The sequence below is a fragment of the Lytechinus variegatus genome, chromosome 18 (genome assembly GCF_018143015.1).
Source record: "Lytechinus variegatus isolate NC3 chromosome 18, Lvar_3.0, whole genome shotgun sequence".
Taxonomy (NCBI): Eukaryota; Metazoa; Echinodermata; class Echinoidea; order Temnopleuroida; family Toxopneustidae; genus Lytechinus; species Lytechinus variegatus.
The window spans coordinates 16,904,756-16,926,097 of record NC_054757.1 but is presented as its reverse complement, the minus strand read 5'-3'; the positions used below and the strand labels follow the sequence as shown (position 1 = coordinate 16,926,097).

Sequence of the window (21,342 nt, the reverse complement as noted above, 5' to 3'; positions counted from 1 at the left end):
GGGGATTTCATAAAGCAGTTCATAAGAGCGACTTTAAGAGCAACAGGTGATCCTTTCTTTCGCGCTAAACCATCTCCAATGAATATATCATTTACCACAATAAAGGATCACCAGTCGTTCTTAACTTACAAACAGCTTTATGAAACGCCCACCTGGTGCCAGTGAGAGGCAGATGATGAGATAAGCCGAGAAAGCCTGATAGTGAAAGGTAGATGAGCGGTGATGAGTAGAAGCGATGATGCGTCTCGAAGTTCTGCGCAGCTTGACTGTCCGTTATCACCTGGTTTAAACTTCCCCTTACATTACAAAATATACTTCTCTCTCTCGTCTACATCTTTCTCACTTTTCAATTTTCATCTCCATCTCTCCACCAGCTAACATACAGGAGTAATGACATGGTGAACCCTAAAACACTCCAACATTTACCTGTACCACCATGCAAACCTTCAAAGATCACCAAATCAAATACATTCACCAACACCATTACCATAACAGAAATGTATAATTCATTTGTCTCATCTGTTGATGAAGGGAAAATCTAAACATGACTTTATGAACTATGAAATATTTTGTATTCATTTGATTTAAAGGCACTGATAAATAATTAAATACATATGATAATATGTATATACAAAATAAAAAGGAAATTATGAATACAATCAGAACATACACTGTATCAAGCAATGACTGTTTCTTCCACAACAAACGGATTCAACCTTTTCCAAATCCTTTCCTTTGAGTTGTGTTGATGTTTAATTACATTAAGCTATTTTGCAAACAAAGTGATAGAATCAGTGATAACTGTTATAGTAAGTTCAGTGATGTATAATTATCATGAGTCAGTGACGACCAGTGGACACACACACCTAGTAATGTCCACAGCATCCACTAAGACATATTCCCTTCAAGAGATGCAGATTCGACCAGTACTTTAATCTCTTGTGAATTCTTCTGATTAAGAGACCCATGTCACAATTAAGATACAACTATAAAGACCATGACACATTCAGTGCTTATTCTATGGGATCTGTGGAGTAGTAGGCATCAAGGTAGCCTCTGGCAAGGTCTGTCACCAAGGAGCGATCTGGAATGGCCTGTGCAGTCCCATACATAGCAGCCTGTGTAGGAAAAAAAACAAAAACAAGTTGTTTGAAATGTATCTCTTGGCAAAAAACTTCATAATTTTATCCAATCCAGTTCATTTAGATATTATCTCTTTGTGCGCTGGACCATGAACCCATCTATACTAAATTATTTTCAGGGAGGGAAACAATGCATTGTTTGATGAGCGTGAAATGCCAAGTTCGCACGGCACCGAGTGTGCATTGGTGCACAGTACACGTGGAAAGGGTTATATTGCTCTCCTAATGAAAGTTACATATTCTGTGTTAACAGCCCAATAAAACTGTTAACAGCCCAGCCTTTGCACATGACACATTCAGTACTTATTCTATGGGGTCTGAGCACCCTCGCTCCCACCGTGCAATTAGTCTGCTATGCAAACCCTTCACTCAAGTTACGGGTCTGAACGTGCAGCATACTCGTGCCTTGTGTACTGAAGGCCTGAATTGAAACAGCAAATTTTGCATATGCTGGTCTTTGCATGGAGACACACCTGCTGATCAAAGTTTCAATCAGGGTCTGTGCCTGAAGACGACCGTGCAACTGACGATGCAAGCGACGGAATACTTACACTGCCTGATGCCTTCTCGTTGGGCGTCTTCATGATCTCTTCAGTACACTCTTTAACATCCTGGATGAACTGTTCCGCTACTCCAGGAAACGTCTGACGGAGAGTCACACACAAATGGAAGCTAAAGGTACAACATAAAGTAAACATTGAAAATAAAATATTGTAAACAAATTTAACATGTGCTATAATATCATTACACAAAAGTACTAGAGCTCTACGGATTGATACAAAACACTGATTTTCAACAGTCTTTGCGGTGTCCACGTAAGTACAGACAATAAAAAAAGTAGTCCATTGTTTTGGCTCTCACTTGGGTGCTATAATATTGTTACAGAATAGTACTAGAGTTCTACAGATTAATACAAAATGCTGATTTTCAACATCCCTGCAGTGTCCACGTAAGTACAGACACTAAAAAATATGTCCATTGTTTTGGCACTCACTTGTCTATTAGCATGACGAAGATCAAATTTCAATTTCTAACTACTTACTAAAATAAAAAAATAATGTTAAAATCGTTGTTGAAGTCTAATAAAAGCTAGAATTTGTGTATTTGATAATGAATGCACACAACCAGCATCCTTATTGTGACATCATTCCTTCACAATAAATCCTGAGCAATTGGTCGACCACCTGTATTTAACCCCACGTATTAAACAACAAGAATGATTACAAACGTCACAGAAATGACAGTTACAATAATCACTATGACCCGTATTCTGAAATTGGGTTTAACTTAGACCATGATCTAACTCTGTGCTAAAATTATGGGAAGCCAAGTGTCAAAATTTTATCAAGTTGTATGATTCTTATGTTCACTGTGCTCTTTCCTGATTCATTGATGGTGAAGACAATCATCTATTTATACTTCCTAGACAATTAAGATTGATCTGAGAGCCAAATGAGCTGAAATATGATCTCTATTTAGTTAGTGATTTATGTAACAATTGCCTATCAATACTTAAACCACAACTTTAAACCTGACTTTAACTTAAACCCGACTTCAGAATACGGGTCTATGAAAATAATCCAAATTCAATATTCAATCAAGAGCACATATTACAAAAAACAAATTCATAAATGACCCTGAACAGCCTACCTTGAAGGGAATTGAAGAGAATTGAGATTCCAACCTCGCTTTGTGAGGGCTCCCGATAGACGGTAGATGTTGAAGACCTTTGACCCGACCCCGACCACGCTCACCTCAGGGTTGCCGTAGACGAAGATGCCCGGAATCTGACGAAGCCTACGCATCGGAGATAAAGAGAGTAATTAAAACAAGGGTCATTATCATTGTCATCTCCATCATCATCATCAGCTTTATATTCATCATCTTTTGATGATGCACAGCATTTGTATAGAGCCATATATCTGTAAAAGACATTCAAAGGCACATTGGAGGAGCCAGCCAATCTGGGTCGCCAAGAAGGGAGCGCACACAGAACTGTGACCCGCAGGTCTCTCCTCCCGATAAGTGGTTGGAGAATGCAGGTGGATCACTTCACCAGGGTTTCCACCTACTCTTATATGTATTTGAATAGTGCAGTGGGTTCTTAACGTGCAAAGGTGGTGATTCCCCTCTACACGTCCTATCTGAGGGACAGTGTTTTCCACTTTTACATAGCCTGCATCTATGAAACAGGGGAGAGACGTTTACACACAACACACTGGCTTCAGTCATCCGGCCGGGGTGGACTCGAACCCAAGATCTTTGGTTCGACGGGCAGACGCTTTACCGACTGAGCCAACTTCACTCTCTATCACCTTTTCTCTATCTCTCTATGTTTTCACCACTATCACCATAATAGTCATCACCTCTACCATCATAAATCATCATCACCAGAAATAAAAATCTCATTATGATCATCATCATCATAATTATCATAATCATCAGTATCATCATCACTACCATCATCATTATCATTATAACTATCACCCTCCTCCTCATCATCATCATCATTCTCTAATAATAAATAATCTACTCACTCTTTAGTAATCTTCCTTGCAGCAGAGACAATCTTCCTCGTATTCTCTACGTATCCATCCTCACCAAGAAACATCATGGTAGCCCAGCATGCAGCAATAATGGCTCCAGCTCGACTTCCTGCACACGAAAAGGAGAGCATAGTACGCAAAATTTAATTCAAAGCATTAAACCTACAAGGACAAGGACAAAAAAACAGAAGTTACAGGTTTTACCAAGTTTTCTGAAGAATATGGTTACCATGGCAACCATGTCTCCACCCACTCCAATATCGATAGGCAGCTTTGCTTTACCATAATGGACCTTCATGACAAATTTGAAGATGATCAGAGAAGAAACGCAGCCAGTTCAGCACTCACAAGGAAATTTCAGATTTTTCCACAAAAAACTCGTTACCATGGCAATGATGTCTCCGCCCACACAAAAATTGCTAAAAGGAAATCTGTGCGGCGGCGACAAGGCCAAAAAATCCATAGTATCCTCCAAACTTTGTTCGGGGGATGTAATCCATGCACCAATCTGCAATATTCAACTGTAGTAAGATACCTTATGCTAAAGCTTCTATTACATCGTCAACTTTAAATTAATCAGCTATCATTTCACCCAATGCCAAATACCTAACATAATTGAACACTTTCTTGTGCTTTTTTAAATAATAATAATAGCTGGATTTATGGGCTTTCTGCCTGAGGAAACAATGCGCTGCTACTATTAACTCGGCTTAAGCTCGAGCTACCATCACCAGCGTTCATTGCATTCAAAGAATTAATCCTGCTGGGTGCCCATTCACCTCATCTGGGTCGAGCTCAGGGAAAACAAACCATGGCTAGGATTGGAATCTACAACCCTCTGTTTCAATGGCAAGAGTCAGAACCACTAGACCACGACGCACCCACAAAATGGGATAACAAGGAAATTTTAATGAAATAACATGAATAATCATGCTCCTCTTGATGATTTAATGGTAAAAATTCAACCATGTATACTGGTAGAGAAAGGGAAGAAATGCATAGCACTAATATGCAGCACATAATGCTAAATGACATAACAGAGGGCAAGAAGTTTAATAAAATAAAAATATAATATCTTTAAATCAGTAAGATTTGTCGTCTCCTCACCTCCAATAGTGGGTGTGGCATAGATGCCACCCGTCCAATCAGGGGACACAAAGAACTGAGGATGGCGGAATTTCCTCTCTCGATACATGATCACAGAGGAGCCTTTAGGGGCATATCCATACTGTTGCAAAAAAGAAAGAGAAAAAATAAAACTATAAGTACACGTAGGTGATAGAATTTTCAGTTGTCAACATGAATTTGTGAATTATGATGCACCTTTTTGGGGTAAATTTGTTTATATATTTTCTCCTTTTTGTTGTGTTAGCATGATTTTTTTTAAATCATGCATTACTTGTGACCTGCCACCCAAACACCAACGATAAGTTGCCCAAAAGGAAGTATTCAGATTCTTACTGAGCTAGACAAAACATATCCTTAGCATGTCAAAATTGATCGAACGATAACCCACAATATTTAAACAAGGATAGAGGAAATTCACTGAGACCTTCAAATAATAAAGAAAAAAAAGGTTTGAAGTTAGGGGTTTGCTCAAGCATGATATGTGCAAGCTGCAATCTCAATAAATCTTTCTAGCAGAACTTGGAAAATATGGATTCAAAGAAACTGTTATATCTTGCATTTTGTTAAGCTTTATTAAATTTTGACTGCATTAAAAAGGAATTATTCTTTCAGATACACTCATTTTAGTTTTATATTTTATTTATTTGCAGACCAAATTACTGATTTAGCTATTTACAGTGTGTCAAAGTTTGCTGCTGCGTGCGTTTAATTAGGATACTAGTATTGGAATGCGATGTGTCCATGCATACAATGATCTGCTGTCGCTACGTCAGGGCAAGTGAGACCAGGGGGGCATTTCATGAACATTTTCGTCTTACAAGTTGTCAGATCTGACATCTTTCCTTGATTCTGATTGGCTGAGAGGCACTGTTACTATAGTAACTGTCGAATAAAATGGGACTTGTCGGATAAAACGTCCGACAAGTCCTATCATGAAACGCTCCCCAGGGCATGGTGTAGTGGGAAGTGAGGTAAAAAGGCTATGGAGATTTCTTGTCAGAATTCAATATTATTTCATTTATTAGCCATCAGAACCAAGTCACTAAAAGGACCATGCCAACGCTGTTCAGCAGAGTTTTACACTATTGTTAAACACTACTGTTTTGACGAGATAAAGTTGAACTGGCCTATAATTCAATCTATATTATATACATGCCATTGTTGTTGAAAGGATGTTGAAATTGTTCGCTAGGAAAACAACCATCCATCAATGCTTCAACCAGTATACTCTGGTCGCCTTATGTACGGGAGATAAACTTAAGAATGCTTGGACTTTACATGTACATGGTGTAAACCATATCTACCTAGAATGTATCTCTCCACCATGAAAATATTTGAAGACCATTATATATCATTTTAAAAACTTAGGGTAATAGCAATCTTGAAATTCTTTGGGGGCAAGTTATTGTTGGTTTTGGGGTAGCGAGTCACACTTCTCATCATTATCAAAATAGTAAAAGCAACTCACCTTATGGGTATCAGCTGATATACTTGTAACGCCCTTGAGTCTGAAATCAAACGGAGCCAGAGGGAAACCAGCTTTGTCCATGAAAGGAACAAGGAATCCACCCAAACAGGAATCCACGTGCACTGGAATGCCATAGTAGTCACCGAGCTGGGAAGATTTAGGGAAAACGATCACTGATACATGTACATCAGAGGTCAATTTAAAAAAACTTGTTAAATAAAATAACAAATTTGTAATAACAATGAAAAAGCTACTGAAATCCTTCAATCTCATTGGCTGATGGTAAACTTGTTGTAGAAATTGTGCATTTCTTATTATTACAATTCATTATGAAACAAGGCGCTGGTTTATGCAAGAGCAGAGTAGAAGGTACCTTGTCAAAAACCAGAACTGGGTCTTTTGTGTATCTCACAGGCGGCCTTTCATTGCAAATTAGGGCCTTAGGGCCACTTTCTATCAAATTTACTATACTGCTGGCAAGCCTCGGGTATAGTAAATTGAAAGAAAGTTGCCCCGGGAAAAAGATATTATTTTATATCTCTTCATTACACATATTTTTTGCTTGTTCTTTGAAAGACATGTTTTGTATATTATCATTGTTGCTGTTATTATCATTAATGAACTGCGCTTTTCCTAAAATTGCCCAAGGCGCTTACAACAACAAAAAAAACACATCAAGTATAAAATGAAATTTGCAATCCTAAAGCTCTGGACTGGAAATGTCTTCAGTCCCTTTTTAAATGAAGAGAGAGATGGTGGTTCTCTGAATGAAAGAGGTAACTTATTCTAATATTTGGAAGCGGTCAGAATGCTCAGTAGTGAGCATATTATTTACTAACAAGCTATACTTACCTATACCATCTCATCAAATTGCTATTCGTTACCCTGACTCGAATAGCCACCGGTAAAAAACTCCCCGAAAGAGGCTAACTGCAATCAGGTAGCCTGGGAAACCCGTCACGGGACGAGACCCATAAAACCCCCTCGCCACATATAAGCCTCCTCTTTCGTAGCCAAGGAGGGGCGAGGTCTGCTGGGGAGGACGGGTGGGGAGCTATAGGTAAGTATAGCTTGTTAGTAAATAATATGCTCACTACTGAGCATTCTGATTTACTACACTGCGCTATACTTACCTATACCATCTCATCAAATTGCTAGAATAGCACGGAAAAAACTGGAGGGGCAGAAACGAGACCCTTTCCAGACAAGTTAGCATAACAATGATAAAGAAACTGATTTACTATAAAATGGAGTAGTCTCCCAACTGGAGAAGCTACTCTAGGAATAAAGGGATAAGAATCATCAACCACGTTAATGAAATATATCAACTGGAAATAGCCTAGGACAAGACAAGAACCGCCAAGGCAAAACCTGTGTCTTGGCTATTATATCAGGTAAGTAATAAGATACAAAGGTATTGAATAGGTCCAATAGGATGCCTGGAGGATATCCTCCAAAGAGGTACCCTGAAAAAAACGCCCAAGATGCTGCTATGCCCCGTGTATCGTGGGCTCTAAAGGATCCTGATAAAATGGCATTTTCTCCATCCGACCTGATCCCCTGCACTAACCATTGAGAAATTGTAATTGGAATAACAGGGCTGTGAGGTTCTATTGAACTAATGAACAGTTGGTGGGAAGTGCGAATGCACTTAAATCAATGTACCACTTTAAGGCACGTACGGGACAACATAACCTATCTTCGAAATCTGACGAGAGATTGTAAAATCACATTGTTCACCCCAGGACTTGAACCTGGGACTCCAAGGACGCTAGTCAAGTGCGTTATCCATTCAGCCACGATATCCCCCTAATGGCTGGAAGAACATCACAGGATTTAGGTGTTTCTTATTCTTAGCTAGGAAATCAGGTCTAGGGATCAAGCGGACTCTGTCCTTCTCCCAACGAATATGACCCGGTCTCACCGTGAGTGCATGAAGCAAACTACGTCTTTGACCTGAAGCTATAGTCAACAAGAAGGCTGTCTTAATGGAAAGATCAAGAAGGGAGCAATTATGTATGGGTTTAAAGGGGGATTTGGCTAGGGCACCGAAGGGCTCGTGTCAGGTTCCAATTGGGGAAGAGTCTTCAGCTGGGAGGAATCTGCTAAGAAGGATCTTGTTAGTCTGGTAAGGACAACTGAATTGAGGTAGTCTCCCTATTATAGAAGCCTGAATGAATGGCTGCTATGGCCGACCTGTAACCCCTTATAAAAGAGACTGATAAACCTTCGTCAAATAATAGAAGAAATAAATCTGCTATCTAACTTAAAGAGGCAGAAATTGGATCAATTTGTAAACTGCCACGCCATCCGAAGTATCTCTGGAGTCTAGAATCATGAGTGTTCTAATTATGATGTATATTCATGCATTCATTGTTTTCTTAAAATTTCAGTGAGCTTCTCTTGTTTACTAATACCATTATGCAAATTTCCTGTAGAAAAATTTATGACACTGATGGATTTCAATATAGTTACGATAACTTGGATCAATCGTAACTCTTTGTAAGACAAAGCCCTGGTTTGAGAACAGACCTGTCATATCATAAGATATAACCTTTCTGGTGGAATCCCCAACACATCTAGAATTGTCTTTTCTATCCTTTTCAAATAGTGATTTTGGATGGAAACCTCTTTACACAGCACTTGCTCAACCCTTTTGATAGTTGTTGGATTGCTGCAAGGTCCATAGCGACTTTTTGATATCATACAAAGGACTTCTAGATTCAAACATCGAGGACTTCATGATCAAACCAATGACATTTGCAGAGTAATGAATATCATACAGATGATGTGGAGCGTCGTGGCCCAATGGATTAGTCTTCCAACTTTGTAACAGAGGGTCGTGGGCTCGTATCCCAGCCATGGCATAATTTCCTTCAGCAAATTTTTTTTTTTTTTTTTTTATCCACATTGCGCAGCACTCAATCCAAGAGGATGAATGGGTACCTGGCAGGACTTTATTCCTCGAAAACCCAGGGTAATAATATCCAAGTCTTTGGACATAATGTGATATGTGCTAAACAGGAACTGCATTATTATCATTAACCAATTCCTAATGAAAGTTGCAGGTAAAATTTATGAGATGCCATATTGGCCTTCAATTTGATGTAGGAAAAAATTGACCACCCCTTGTACACTTTCAGAACCAGTTAGTTGGATCAGTTGGTAGAATGTACTTCTCAAAAACAGGTGTGGGGGGGTATTTGCTACCACCCTGTTTGGCATTCAACATTTAGAGTATAGAGCCTCATCAGTCTGGAGCTGCACAGTGGCTGCCGGGCTCACGATAAATTGGGTAAAAAGAATTTTTGGAATATTTCTATACTCAGATTTCTATTACGAACAATAAAATATTATCTTAATCACAATCCCTGATTGAGAACTCTGGGATTGTATGGGGAATCTTTATCATTGGAACACACAGTAGGTTATTAAATATCATAAACATTTCCAAGGAGAAGCTGATATCATTGTGGCAAGTGTGGTAGAAACTGATGGACAATAGCAGCAATTCTTAAGGGTTCACCACCCTCAGGCCTTGGTTTGAGATCTCAAGACTGTCTGAGCATCCAAAGACCACTCCATAAACCACATCTAAAAGTTACTTCTGTCATTGCTTTATAAGCCAATAATAGTGTAGATATATACCTCAGATGCCACAAAATTATCAAGAATATTACTAGGTCTACATTCTATACAAGTGACCGCAACTTTGTAAGTAACCCAAGTTTGGCAAGTTTTACCATTATGCCTGTATGATTTGCCTGGTATGATTTTGATAACCTCATCCATCACCACTATTTCCTCCTTTCTATGTTCTTCTGATATGAAAAAGTTGTTTTTTTTTTTTTTTTACTGCACATGAACACCTCAATATCACATATTGCTGTGGACTTGGAACAGATTTCAAATAATGAAATGCAAAAGCAAAGAAATAGTCTTCTCCCTACTGGGAAGGTGGGGAAGGGCTAGTGTTAGATTGTCATAAGTCCCGGTTATGAGTGGGGGCCCTGAATTTGGTGCATTGAAAGAAGGCCTGGCGGCCCCGTCCCCCACCACAAGGATTCCTATGACTTTCCCAGCGGCCCCTTTCATTCCTGGCGTCGCTACCAGAGCGAGGGAAGAGGGGGATGACCCCTTATGTTCATTATAGGTCTGGGGTATGGAGCTAGAGCTAGCGTATGGAGGTCTCTGGTCTGGGCCTGGCCCTGGACTAGGGCCTGGCGGACTAGGTCTACACTCTACTCGAGTATAGCTTATAAAATGTCTTGTCAGCTGTGGTGCTGGCTGAAAAAAACTTGTCCAATCCAATATACTTCTTGAAAGTGTCTATGAAACAAGTCCTTACCTTCGCAAGGAAGCTTATTGAGAATGAGAAGTCTAGCTCAGTAGCTGCCCCTTTCTCAATCATCTTGAGAGCATCTAGTCTTTAGGCCTCATTGCCCTTGTGCATAGCACTGTTGATCTTGCTGCTTGCTCATACTGGAGATCAGCGATTTTTGTGACTCTAGCAAAAAGTTCTTGTCATTGGTAGAGACTCAGTCCAAGCCGCTCAGCCTCACTACGAGCGGATAACAGATACCCCTAGTAGTATATATCGCGAATATCATACCGCTCCGGGCGGCCGTGTCCAGCGCTGCAACTGCAAGCTGATAGTCGGCTGAGTGGTAACCAGTGCCGCGGAGAGGGTTACGGACCGATCTAGTCTTCCTCGCTCCCGCATCCCCGACACGGAAAGCAACGTCCGGGACCGGAGGGATGCACAAAAAATTCTCAAAGTCTTCAGTGGCAAACCGATAATAGTTCAAGACTTCTTTTCTGATGGGTTTAAGCCGGCTAGTACGAGGCGAGTTATCATTAGCCCCAACTCCGCGATCTGTATGAGGCGATCTAGGCCTCTCTCTACGTCTAGAACATAGAGTTATGGTCTAGAATGAGTCGACTTTTCATTAGCCTGTTTGTCTTGGGCGGCTTAGTCTACTACTGCCGGGAGTCCAAAGGGTCGGGATGGATCGATTGCAGCGCCCGATGGGGGAGGATCGCCTGCAAGGCTTCCAAGATCCAACTACTACAACTGTTAATAATTTCTTTTTATCTTATTATTTTTTAAACCGCATGTACGTAGAATAGATCTTAATTCCACAGCACTGTATAAACTCCTGCACAATTCTACAAGTACGATGATACACCAACCTGGTGGACTGTACTATAGATAACGGATGATGATGACCCGTCTCGGCGGGGTCTGGCAATGAATGGACTGACCGGTCACAATCGGATCTTCTTATGAAATATAGGGGTTGAAGTGGGTCGTTAATTCGAGCCTGATTGACATTAGAGCACGAATGGTCATCGCGAGACCTCTTCTTGCCCGCCCTACTCTTTGATGAGGAGCTACCCCGATTGGAGGGAATGTAAACAGCCTCTTCCGATTTATCCGTACCCTTGTCTACCTCCCGCCTATGGGGCTGGGTGTCTGATTGTGTAGTGTCATTAGCCGGCGTTGTCTTGGCCGGGTTATAAGTGTTAGACTTCTTGTTCTTCGGCTTTATCTTGGCCGCCTTATCATCTTGCTGTTATTATTTCTCGGCTTTGTCTTGACCGAGATAATGGCCCTCGCCTTTGTCTTGACCGAGTTAATCTCCCCTTTAATGAGATCTTTTGGGTTGGGGGAGGCTTGGGAATTAATAATGATTATGTCAGTTATTTCTTCAGACATCGTGATTCATAAAAAAAAATTTGCGCGGTGGCTAAACGTTTCGGGTGTACTCAACGACGTCACGGTAACGAAAGAGGAAGCTTATATGTGGCGAGGGGGTTTTATGGTGACGGGTTTCCCAGGCTACCTGATTGCAATTAGCCTCTTTCGGGGAGTTTTTTACCGGTGGCTATTCGAGTCAGGGTAACGAATAGCAATTTGATGAGATGGTATAGGTAAGTATAGCGCAGTGTAGTAAATTACAGTGAAAGTTATCCCCAGCCAGTTTCCATGTAATAGCCGAAGTGGGTCACTGGAGGCTCGTACATGTACATTCCTGCGAGGTGTGTACCGGGTCAAACAATCATTAATAGATATTGAGGTGCCTGTTTAAACAGATTTGAAAACTATCAAACTAACTTTTGAGAGCAATGGTTGCTTACCTCTGCGATAGCTTCTATGGGGTCCATGACTCCTTGTGGGAACATCGGTGCTGAGCCCACAAGAACTGCTGTCCTCTTGTTAATCTTACGTCTCATGGCCTGTCACAAATAATAATGATTTTTTTTTTCAAACAGATGTAAAATTTAATCATGATCAATCAAGTTTAAGTTTATTATGATTGTAAAATTAATGCCCCCATCTTCCATCCAGAAAAAGAATCAACAACAAAAATGAAAAAAAGTATATATATCAAGGAAATCTCAAAAATATACATTATGTATAAAAAAACATTTGGATATCAAACCCTTTCACATGTACATATATACCTCTAATCAGAATCTCACAAAGAGTCTCTAAACACAAACATTGCAGCTTAGGGGCTTTATTTACCGATTCGTTTCAATTTCGAAACAGACTATTGAAATGGAAATTTACAGCCAAATTTTAATGCATAAGTCAGCAAAATCAATTCATATAATACAAAACAAAACAAGTAGGTTTAGTGAAATTTAGCTTAGCAAACCCTTTAGATTACATCATTTTCTACTGTCATTAAAATGTTTATTGCAATCCCACAATCTGCGGCCAAGATCTTAGGGGGTATAATTCCGGGCCCCTGGCAGGAGTAAAAAAAAATGCAGTCAGGAGCAACTAAATGGCACATAATTGCACAAAATGCCATACATACCCTGACATCGGCTTCTTGTGTGACTGGATCTAGTGGCACATGCACGAGCTTCATTCGGAAGTAATGAGCAGCCTTATCAAATGCTGCGTGGGCTGAGACTGGGGCAATGCTATCAAGAAATTAAAAAATAATTTTCGTAGTTACAACGTAAATACGATCATGAAAGTTTATCTGTGTTGGTTGAAAATATCACATATCAATATCAATTTATAATAGAATTGGTTGTGAACTTAAATACACAAAACAGGAAAAATATGTTGCTGAAATAACATTATTATTGCAAATAATATAAATAATACTGATGATGATAAGGAGGAACATGATCAAAATGAATGTGAGGATAAGGATGATGATGAAGATGAATGATGATCACCATCATGGGCATCAGGGCAGAGGATTATCATTTGTTCATGGGGGGGGTACATCAAAATTTGCGTCCTCTCCCAAACACAAAAGACAATCCTCTACTATAGTACCAAATGATGATGATTATTATAATGATAATAATAATGGTGATACTAATAATAACAATGACAGAAGAATTATGCTTACATTTCTGGGTATTCAATGCCCCTCTCTGTAGCTAAATCTCTGTATGCGGCCAATGCCATCAGGATGCTTTCAGTACCACCAGTAGACATCTTAGTGAAAATAATGAGAGTTAATAGTGATGATGATCATAATCTTTAAAGGACAAGTACACCCCAACAGAAAGTTGATTTGAATAAAAAGAGAAAAATCCAACAAGAATAACACTGGAAATTTCATAAAAATCAGATGAAAAATAAGAAAGTTACATTTCAAAGTTTTCCTGAATTTCACAAAACCGTTATACGCGCATTCTGTTCTGTATGCAAATGAGGGGACTAATGACATCACTCACTATTTCTTTAATTTTCATTACATGAAATATTAAATATTTGAAATTTCTCATTCTCATTTGAAGCAGTTTTATTACTTCCTTTGGGATTACCTTTGTTAAACATTTTTTGTCCTTATTGTCAAATCTGTCAAAACTATTTTAAAAAAAGAAGAAATATTGAGTGAGGGACATCACCTTTCTCATTTGAATATCACGGAGTTGTGAATATAACTGTTTAGTAAAAAATAAGTGAAACTTTAAATTTCAATAACTTTCTTACTTTACATCTGATTTTGATGAAATTTTCAGAGTAATGCTTATTTGATTTTTTCTATTGATTCATATCAAAATTTAAATCTTGAATTAAATCCAGCCCACGCAATGACAAGTTACAACATTTTGATACAAGGTACTGAAACGGCCCCACTCCATCGAATTTAGATTTTGGAATAACTTTGTAAAAGAATTTTGGCATTTTTATTGATATCAGGTTTTATGTAACAGGGCTCTGAATTTCAGTTACAAGCTACTGAAAGAGCCACATTCACTCAACTAAAAACAACTTTGTGGTTGATATTAAGCACTTGTTATTGAGATCAAGCTTTATGTAACAGGGTTCTGGGCCATGTTGCATAAAAGTTACTATTATGGTAACTTTGCCGTCCAATGGTAGCTACCATGGTTATACTGATCAACAGCCAATCAGAATCAAGGATTTCAGAGAAGATACCATTGGATGGCAAAGTTACCATAATGGTAACTTTATGCAACAGGGCCCAGAAGTTAACACATACTGTGCCACAGCCTGACTTGGGAGCATTGAACATTCTGAGCGTCATGGCAACAATCTCCGCCTCCATCTTCCGAACATCAGGGAAAACGTCTGGATGGAGAGGGTTGGTCCAGGCAAAGTCTTCATACATCTGTCATATGGAAATATTAAAAATTAAATTGATATTCCGTTTATGTTTCTGTTTGTGGTAACTCCCGTATAGGAACTCGGCAGGACAGTATTTTGCTGGTAAACGCCAAGCTGGTATGTAAGCAATTGCCTAGGAAAAATTTACGTCTAGGTTAATCAATCATAGTGGCTGACCTTACAGACGACAGATATTACTCTTAGGCCTTTTTATCAAAGTGGAGACAATAGCAGAGTAGGGATTCAAACTCACAACCTTGCAATTATGAGTCCAATGCTCTAACCACATGACCCATAATATATATGGTTTTTGAAATTCGGTCTCTAACTAGGAATGAGCTTTACCTACCTATCAAATTTAATAAATGTTATTCAAATGCAGCGGCAGCTCTATCTGCAATTAGAATGGTAATTGTAGCATTGGATAGGTAGACAGAGCAAACAGAAATAGTCTATGAACATTATTATTGATATTACAGGCCTGTCCAGCCGCACAGAAACATTGTTAGCGCTAACCATGCACTATAATCATTACTTAATGAAGACATTAAAATAATAAAGCTCTTTATTTTCAGAACATTGATAATTTTGATGTAAATTGTATCAAATATTCATATAGATTAAAATACACCCAGGAAACAAAAAAATCAAATTCATGCAGACACTTTCTTGATATCGGTAAATGAAAATCATCATTTGATATTTCTCTGAGGAAATTAACACGTTACTATAAAAAATAAATTTGGGATGGTGGTTCTCGTCAATTTAATTATCAATTTTTAAAGCACTTTTGTACAACACAAATAGCGAATACCAGTACTCTTAGTCTCTTACTCATGCAATGCTACAACATTTTCACACTCGGTGAAAGAAACACACTCAGTTCACCTTGGCTACACTTAATTAAATAGAGCATCCTTCTTTCAACTTAAATGCGAAAACTTGTAGCATCACACTCATGCCTATTCCCAGTTTTTATACTGTTACTAGCCCCGTCTTACAAAGAGTTGCGACTGATCTAATCAATCTCAACTATGGAAAGCCCGCAACGTCATCATCTAAAATGCATGATAGTTCAAAATATTTTCTAGATATGATGTATATTCATAAATGTATTGTTTTCTTGATAATTTGTTGTTTGCCTTTGTTTACAAAGGACATTTTGCACATTTCCTGTAGAAAAAATTATGACACTGATGGATTTCCATAGAGTTACGATTGATTGGATCAATCTTAACTCTTTGTAGGATAGGGCCCTGTTGGATAGGACTGACCTGTGATGCCAGGGCTGCCATTTCATCAGTACCTCCATACACACACCCGGATACCTTGCCTCCCTTCCAGTCGATGCCACCTATGAAGTAAAGAGGTCAAGACAGCAGCATTAACATTTAACCCATTCCCTACCAGAGTATGTTATTATGATAGGTTTAAAACAGGCACCACCAGGTTCTCGTAAGCAATGGGTTAACCTATTGACTACTCCATTCGAGGATTCTTTTCGGCTTTGTTCAGGGGTCATGCGCTTCTCGTAGGCAATGGGACGGGTTAACCTGTTGACTACCGATTTCTTTTTTATACTAGGCTTTGTACAGGGGTCACCCTGTTCTGCAGAAGGCAATGAGTTAACAAGCCAGAGATATCAGTCTGTATACAAAAGTCCACTGTGACTTCAGCCAGGGTCTTACTCTGTGCTTAGATCATGGGAAGCCAATAAATGTCAAAGTTCTTTTAAATATAATATTTTCATTAAATTTCATTTTACAACTATCTAAGGCATTATTCCTAGACATTCCTGAATAAATTGAGCACCAAATCTGCTTAAAAGGTGAACCTCTACTAGTCCAGTAGATTTCATAGTACACCATGTATATTTCTTGGGCAATTGTTAGTCCTGAAAAGGACCATCCAAACTCGACATTTCAACACACGTGAACCTCTACTGTTAGAGACAGGGGTCAGAAGTGGCTCTCCATAGTTTAACCTCAAATTTTAGACAAGAGTTTAAATTAAATCTGAGTGCAGAATACGGCCAATGTTGTATATCTAGGGGATTCAGGTGTATTGCAGTCAACTTCAACATGGTGAGGGTTAAAAAAAATTCCAGTGGTCCCATGATACTACATGTAGTACGGTAACTTTGTCAGGCAATGGCAGATGTACATGTACACGTAAGATGATAAACAATTTTCAACAGCTAATCAAATTCAAGGAATCCACAGATGTTACATAAATTTCAAGCCCTGTATAAGCCAGGTTTTTGACTTACCCATAGGTTTATAATCTTTGTTGACCTTGTTTATAATGTTCTCTCGGCTAAGACCCTTAGCGGGTAGCTCAGTGATGTAGCTATCGCCAGGCTTCAGGGGAAACAGATCTCTGGCGATATCTGACACATTCTTATCAATCTCTGCTTTTATCTGTGAAAAGATAAGACATTAAGTGATGCTAAAAAATTAGTGAACCCAGTCAGAAAATGAACATATTTAAGAGTGTTCAAGTTCTGCCATGGTATATAGAAATTGAATTGTGAAGTCAGGTGATACAATATCACATTCAATAAAGTTTCTGTCTGTGGGCTCGCTGAACATTGTAGTGTTGCCTATATTCAACACTCAGCATGAAGGAGTGCATACATGTATTGTGGTGGGGTTCACTACTAAACTTTCTAGCACCACTGTACATACAGGTATATAAAGTTCTTATTCGATCCCTGCTTTGTACCAAGATAACACTGATACAAAATAATAATAATAATAATCCGCTTTTATATAGTGCTTAATCCATCGGAACGTGTCTAAACGCTTTACAGATATATTATTACCCAAGTCATCGGATTAAATCAGTCATTCCCGCACACAATGAGTGCACATCCTCCACTCCCTGGGGAGTACATGTAAAATGTACATGGTTGTTCAAAAGTTTTCCATTCATAACTTTCTACATATAAGCAATGGCAAATCCAGCATCGCTTTCATAGGGGGTGGTCTTACAAAAGGCAATTTTTGTAAATTAAACCAATTTGTTACTCTCCTGTCACAATAGGTCAACATATGCCACTTCCCATAAAACAATAGTGGGATGTCAACGCAATACTTTTTTATTGTCTTTTTTGTCCGCATTGAGAAACAATTAAACAGTAGGAAGCATTGAAAAGACACATCTTAAGGTTAACGCTTCAATTGTGTCAGCAGAAGTGCATTCATGGGTAACTAGGGGATGATCATTTCAGTGAACAGGGCAAGCATGAGCGAAAGCCTTTACCCCCTCCCCCCCCCCCTGTTGAGTTTCGACTGAACACAAGTTTGCGTTTAATCAAAGGACTTACAATCGATTTAAGGGACTATTGCTCAATGTGGAATTGAAGGTTATTTTCTTGTAATGCCCGAGTTGCGAGAGGTTTTGCAGCTGTAGCCTACAGGTGCAGGCATGCATAATTATGCATTTTCATGTATTGCATACTTTACCTTGTCCTTAATAACTGGAAGGCTTTTCACCACTTTGAAAAAGGTTTTCACGATGCGCTGCTTCAGAGCTGTCAAGGGGAGGGGCAAAAAGAAACAATGAGGTTTTACCTTACTTCATTCATGACAATATATAATGACGACATAATTAGATCATGATAAATACTCAAACATGAAGATATGATTTTAATCTGATAAGTTAATTTATATAAGAGAACTTTGATAAGATAAGTGGAACATGGGAGCCAAAGTGCTATCCTAATCTTAAATCTTATACCTTTAGTAAATGTGAATTAACTTATTGGTGTGTTGTATATTCCTCCATAGAAATCTAATTGATCGGAATATGATTATAGTGCTTATTTCATTGCCCCACAATTATTACCAGTATCTTCTTTACTTGTCAAAAAAGTATTCAAAATGAAAAAGAGCACATCAATCCACCTCTCGTGTCTTCTCTCTCGCTTTCTCTCTTTCTTTCTTTCTCATTCTGTCACCCCGTCTCTGTCTGTGTTTCTCTCTCTCTGTCTAACTGCAGGTGCACATGTTTATTTCATTGTGTTACATTCTAAAAGTGGCTGACTATCTAAAGGCGAGCACCACGATGTATTCCATAAACGTAAACATGCAAGTGCTAATTATTTCTAAAAGTTGGGCTGACTATTCAAAGGCTAGCACCACGATGTGTTCCATAAACAGAAACAAACAAGCACTAATTATTTCTAAAAGTGGGCTGACTAGGTTAGCACCACAATGTGTTCCATAAACAGAAACAAGCAGCGGATTTCATATTGGAGAAAAGTACAAGTAATTCTATCTGATGATAAAGTAAGTTATAAAGTAATTCCAAGTGAACATTTACATTGTACTTTTCTTTTTATTCAACTCTTCATGTTTTTTTTATTTCTGATCTTCAAGTTGGAGGGTCGTCATTCAGTCGTTATATCATTACCAAGAAATAGTATTAAAAAATGTCATTCAGTGATGTTTTGCATTTGGTGTGATCCTGATTTCATCTCATATGTCACATGACAATGAACAATTCCTAATCACATGATCAATTATACTTACTAAGCCTTGGATGACACAGGAAGTGGTAGAGCCAGTTCAGAAGCAATGTGACCCCAACAGAATAAGCAATGACCTGCCATGCCTCCAAATCAGAGCAAAGTTCGTTGACCTTTCTCCTTGTATTGTCTGCATACAGCAGTGCTATTTCCTGAAATAAAATATAGAGAAAGTATCTTTAACATATGTCTAGCAAGTTCAGTAAATTAAAATGTAGGCCTACTATTGGAAAAGTATTGTACAATGCCTACTTAGCTTGTTGTACGCGAACAAATGGGAGGCTGAATGACAATAATTTGTATTGTACAACGCCTACTTCCGGCCTACTTAGCTCGTTGTACGCAATCAAATGTGAGGCTGAATGTCACACATTCGTACCGCTGCACACAAGATGTACCATCCAAAATGTACCAAAATTTTCGCTAGATTCCGAGGCGTTGTACAACACAAATAGCGAATATTCTTATTCGTGCAATGGTGCAAGATTTCACATTCGGTGAAAGAAAGAAACACGCCTCGTTGAATAGATCTTTCTTTCACCTCATGCTAAATCTCGCACCATCGCACTCATGCCTATTCGCTATTTGTATACCATTGCACACACAAGGTACCATCCAAAATGTACCGTTGCACGGCTTTGGGAGGTGACGTCACAATACAATTTTATTCATTGCACTCAGTAAAAATGAAGGTGCAATGCGTGCATAGTCTGCTGCCCAAGATCATGAGCGCTTAACGCTTGTGGGCAGCCCAGCTTTAGGCTTTTGCTTTTCGCTTTCAATATTTTTGCACCATTTTCATAGATTACTGCAGGGAAAAACTCTTGTTTTTTTTCATATTTTAGATTCCGAGGCATTGTACAACACAAATAGCGAATATTCTTATTCGTACAATGGTGCAAGATTTTGCATTCGGTAACAGAAAGAAATCCTCTATTCAACCCGGATAGCACCTCCTTGAATAGAGCATCTTTCTTTCACCTCATGCAAAATCTCCCACCATTGCACTCATGCCTATTTGTATAATGTATGAACATAGTTTTTGTTTTTCAACATAAAAGAAGAAAACTTGAACAGGGGCTTAGTCAAAGTTCAGGGGTGGGTTGGCATGCCGAAGGGGGCAACCTAGAAAGAGCAACATTTTTGGCAAAATGTCCTTTGTAAACAAAGGAGAACACACTAAATTGCCAAGAAATCAATGAATTTTCAAATATGTATCATATCTAGAAAATTTTTTTGAACAAACATGCATTTTATATGTTGATATTGCTGGCCATCCATTCATGTAGATGTGATTGATCAGATCATTTGCAACTCTTTGTAAGATGGGGCCCAGATGTCACAAGCCGGGAATATATGTAGCCCCTCAAGCCGTTAATAGCTCAAAAACTATCAACGGCTCTTGGGCGGGGCTAAATCACTCGAAGGAAGATTGTAAAGGTGTGTGTGCGAGCAATGATCAATCAATTTTATCAAATTTAATTCATATTTTCTCACTCGAAAATCGGGATTGTAACATGCCCTGTCTGTTGTATGTAATAATACTGTAGCAATGACGGATCCGATGACGGATATACCGGTATATAAATATGCATGTTTGGTCTTCGGTCAGAGGTTTGGTGAAACTATGGTCCGCTCAGTAACAAAAGTGCAACCATTTTCCTTTGGGGCTGTGCCCCTCAGGAAAGTTGCATTCCATAGTCACTTTGGGAACCATACTTCCAACCACCTCCTCTTATTGTCGTACATACATTGCATTTGTTCAATATCCCTGAATAAAAATCACATGAAAACAGGCTTTAAAGCTTTTATTCTACATATAACTCTCTTACAACAACCATCTATGCTTTAGCTGCAGGAGTTTTTCTAAAAAGCCCCATCTCTGTAGATGTATCAAATTACTGCCAGTGCAAACA

At 38.8% G+C, this 21,342-nt stretch overlaps 1 protein-coding gene across 1 annotated transcript in view; it reads right to left on the bottom strand.

Annotated features, from left to right (window-relative positions):
* Positions 1–953: 953 nt before the first annotated feature.
* The window catches only part of LOC121431808 (sphingosine-1-phosphate lyase 1-like), a 33,005-nt gene continuing 12,616 nt past the window's right edge, over positions 954–21,342 (bottom strand). Inside the window, exons 2-15 of the mRNA XM_041629523.1 lie at positions 19,431–19,578; positions 18,363–18,430; positions 17,165–17,315; positions 16,170–16,249; positions 14,771–14,899; positions 13,667–13,755; positions 13,115–13,223; positions 12,426–12,524; positions 6,285–6,431; positions 4,796–4,916; positions 3,680–3,797; positions 2,793–2,939; positions 1,694–1,814; positions 954–1,118 (exon numbers count right to left, since the gene is read on the bottom strand). Of these exons, the coding sequence (XP_041485457.1) occupies positions 1,014–1,118; positions 1,694–1,814; positions 2,793–2,939; positions 3,680–3,797; positions 4,796–4,916; positions 6,285–6,431; positions 12,426–12,524; positions 13,115–13,223; positions 13,667–13,755; positions 14,771–14,899; positions 16,170–16,249; positions 17,165–17,315; positions 18,363–18,430; positions 19,431–19,578 (1,632 nt within the window). The 3' untranslated portion in view covers positions 954–1,013. The remainder of the gene's footprint in view (positions 1,119–1,693; positions 1,815–2,792; positions 2,940–3,679; positions 3,798–4,795; positions 4,917–6,284; positions 6,432–12,425; positions 12,525–13,114; positions 13,224–13,666; positions 13,756–14,770; positions 14,900–16,169; positions 16,250–17,164; positions 17,316–18,362; positions 18,431–19,430; positions 19,579–21,342) is intronic.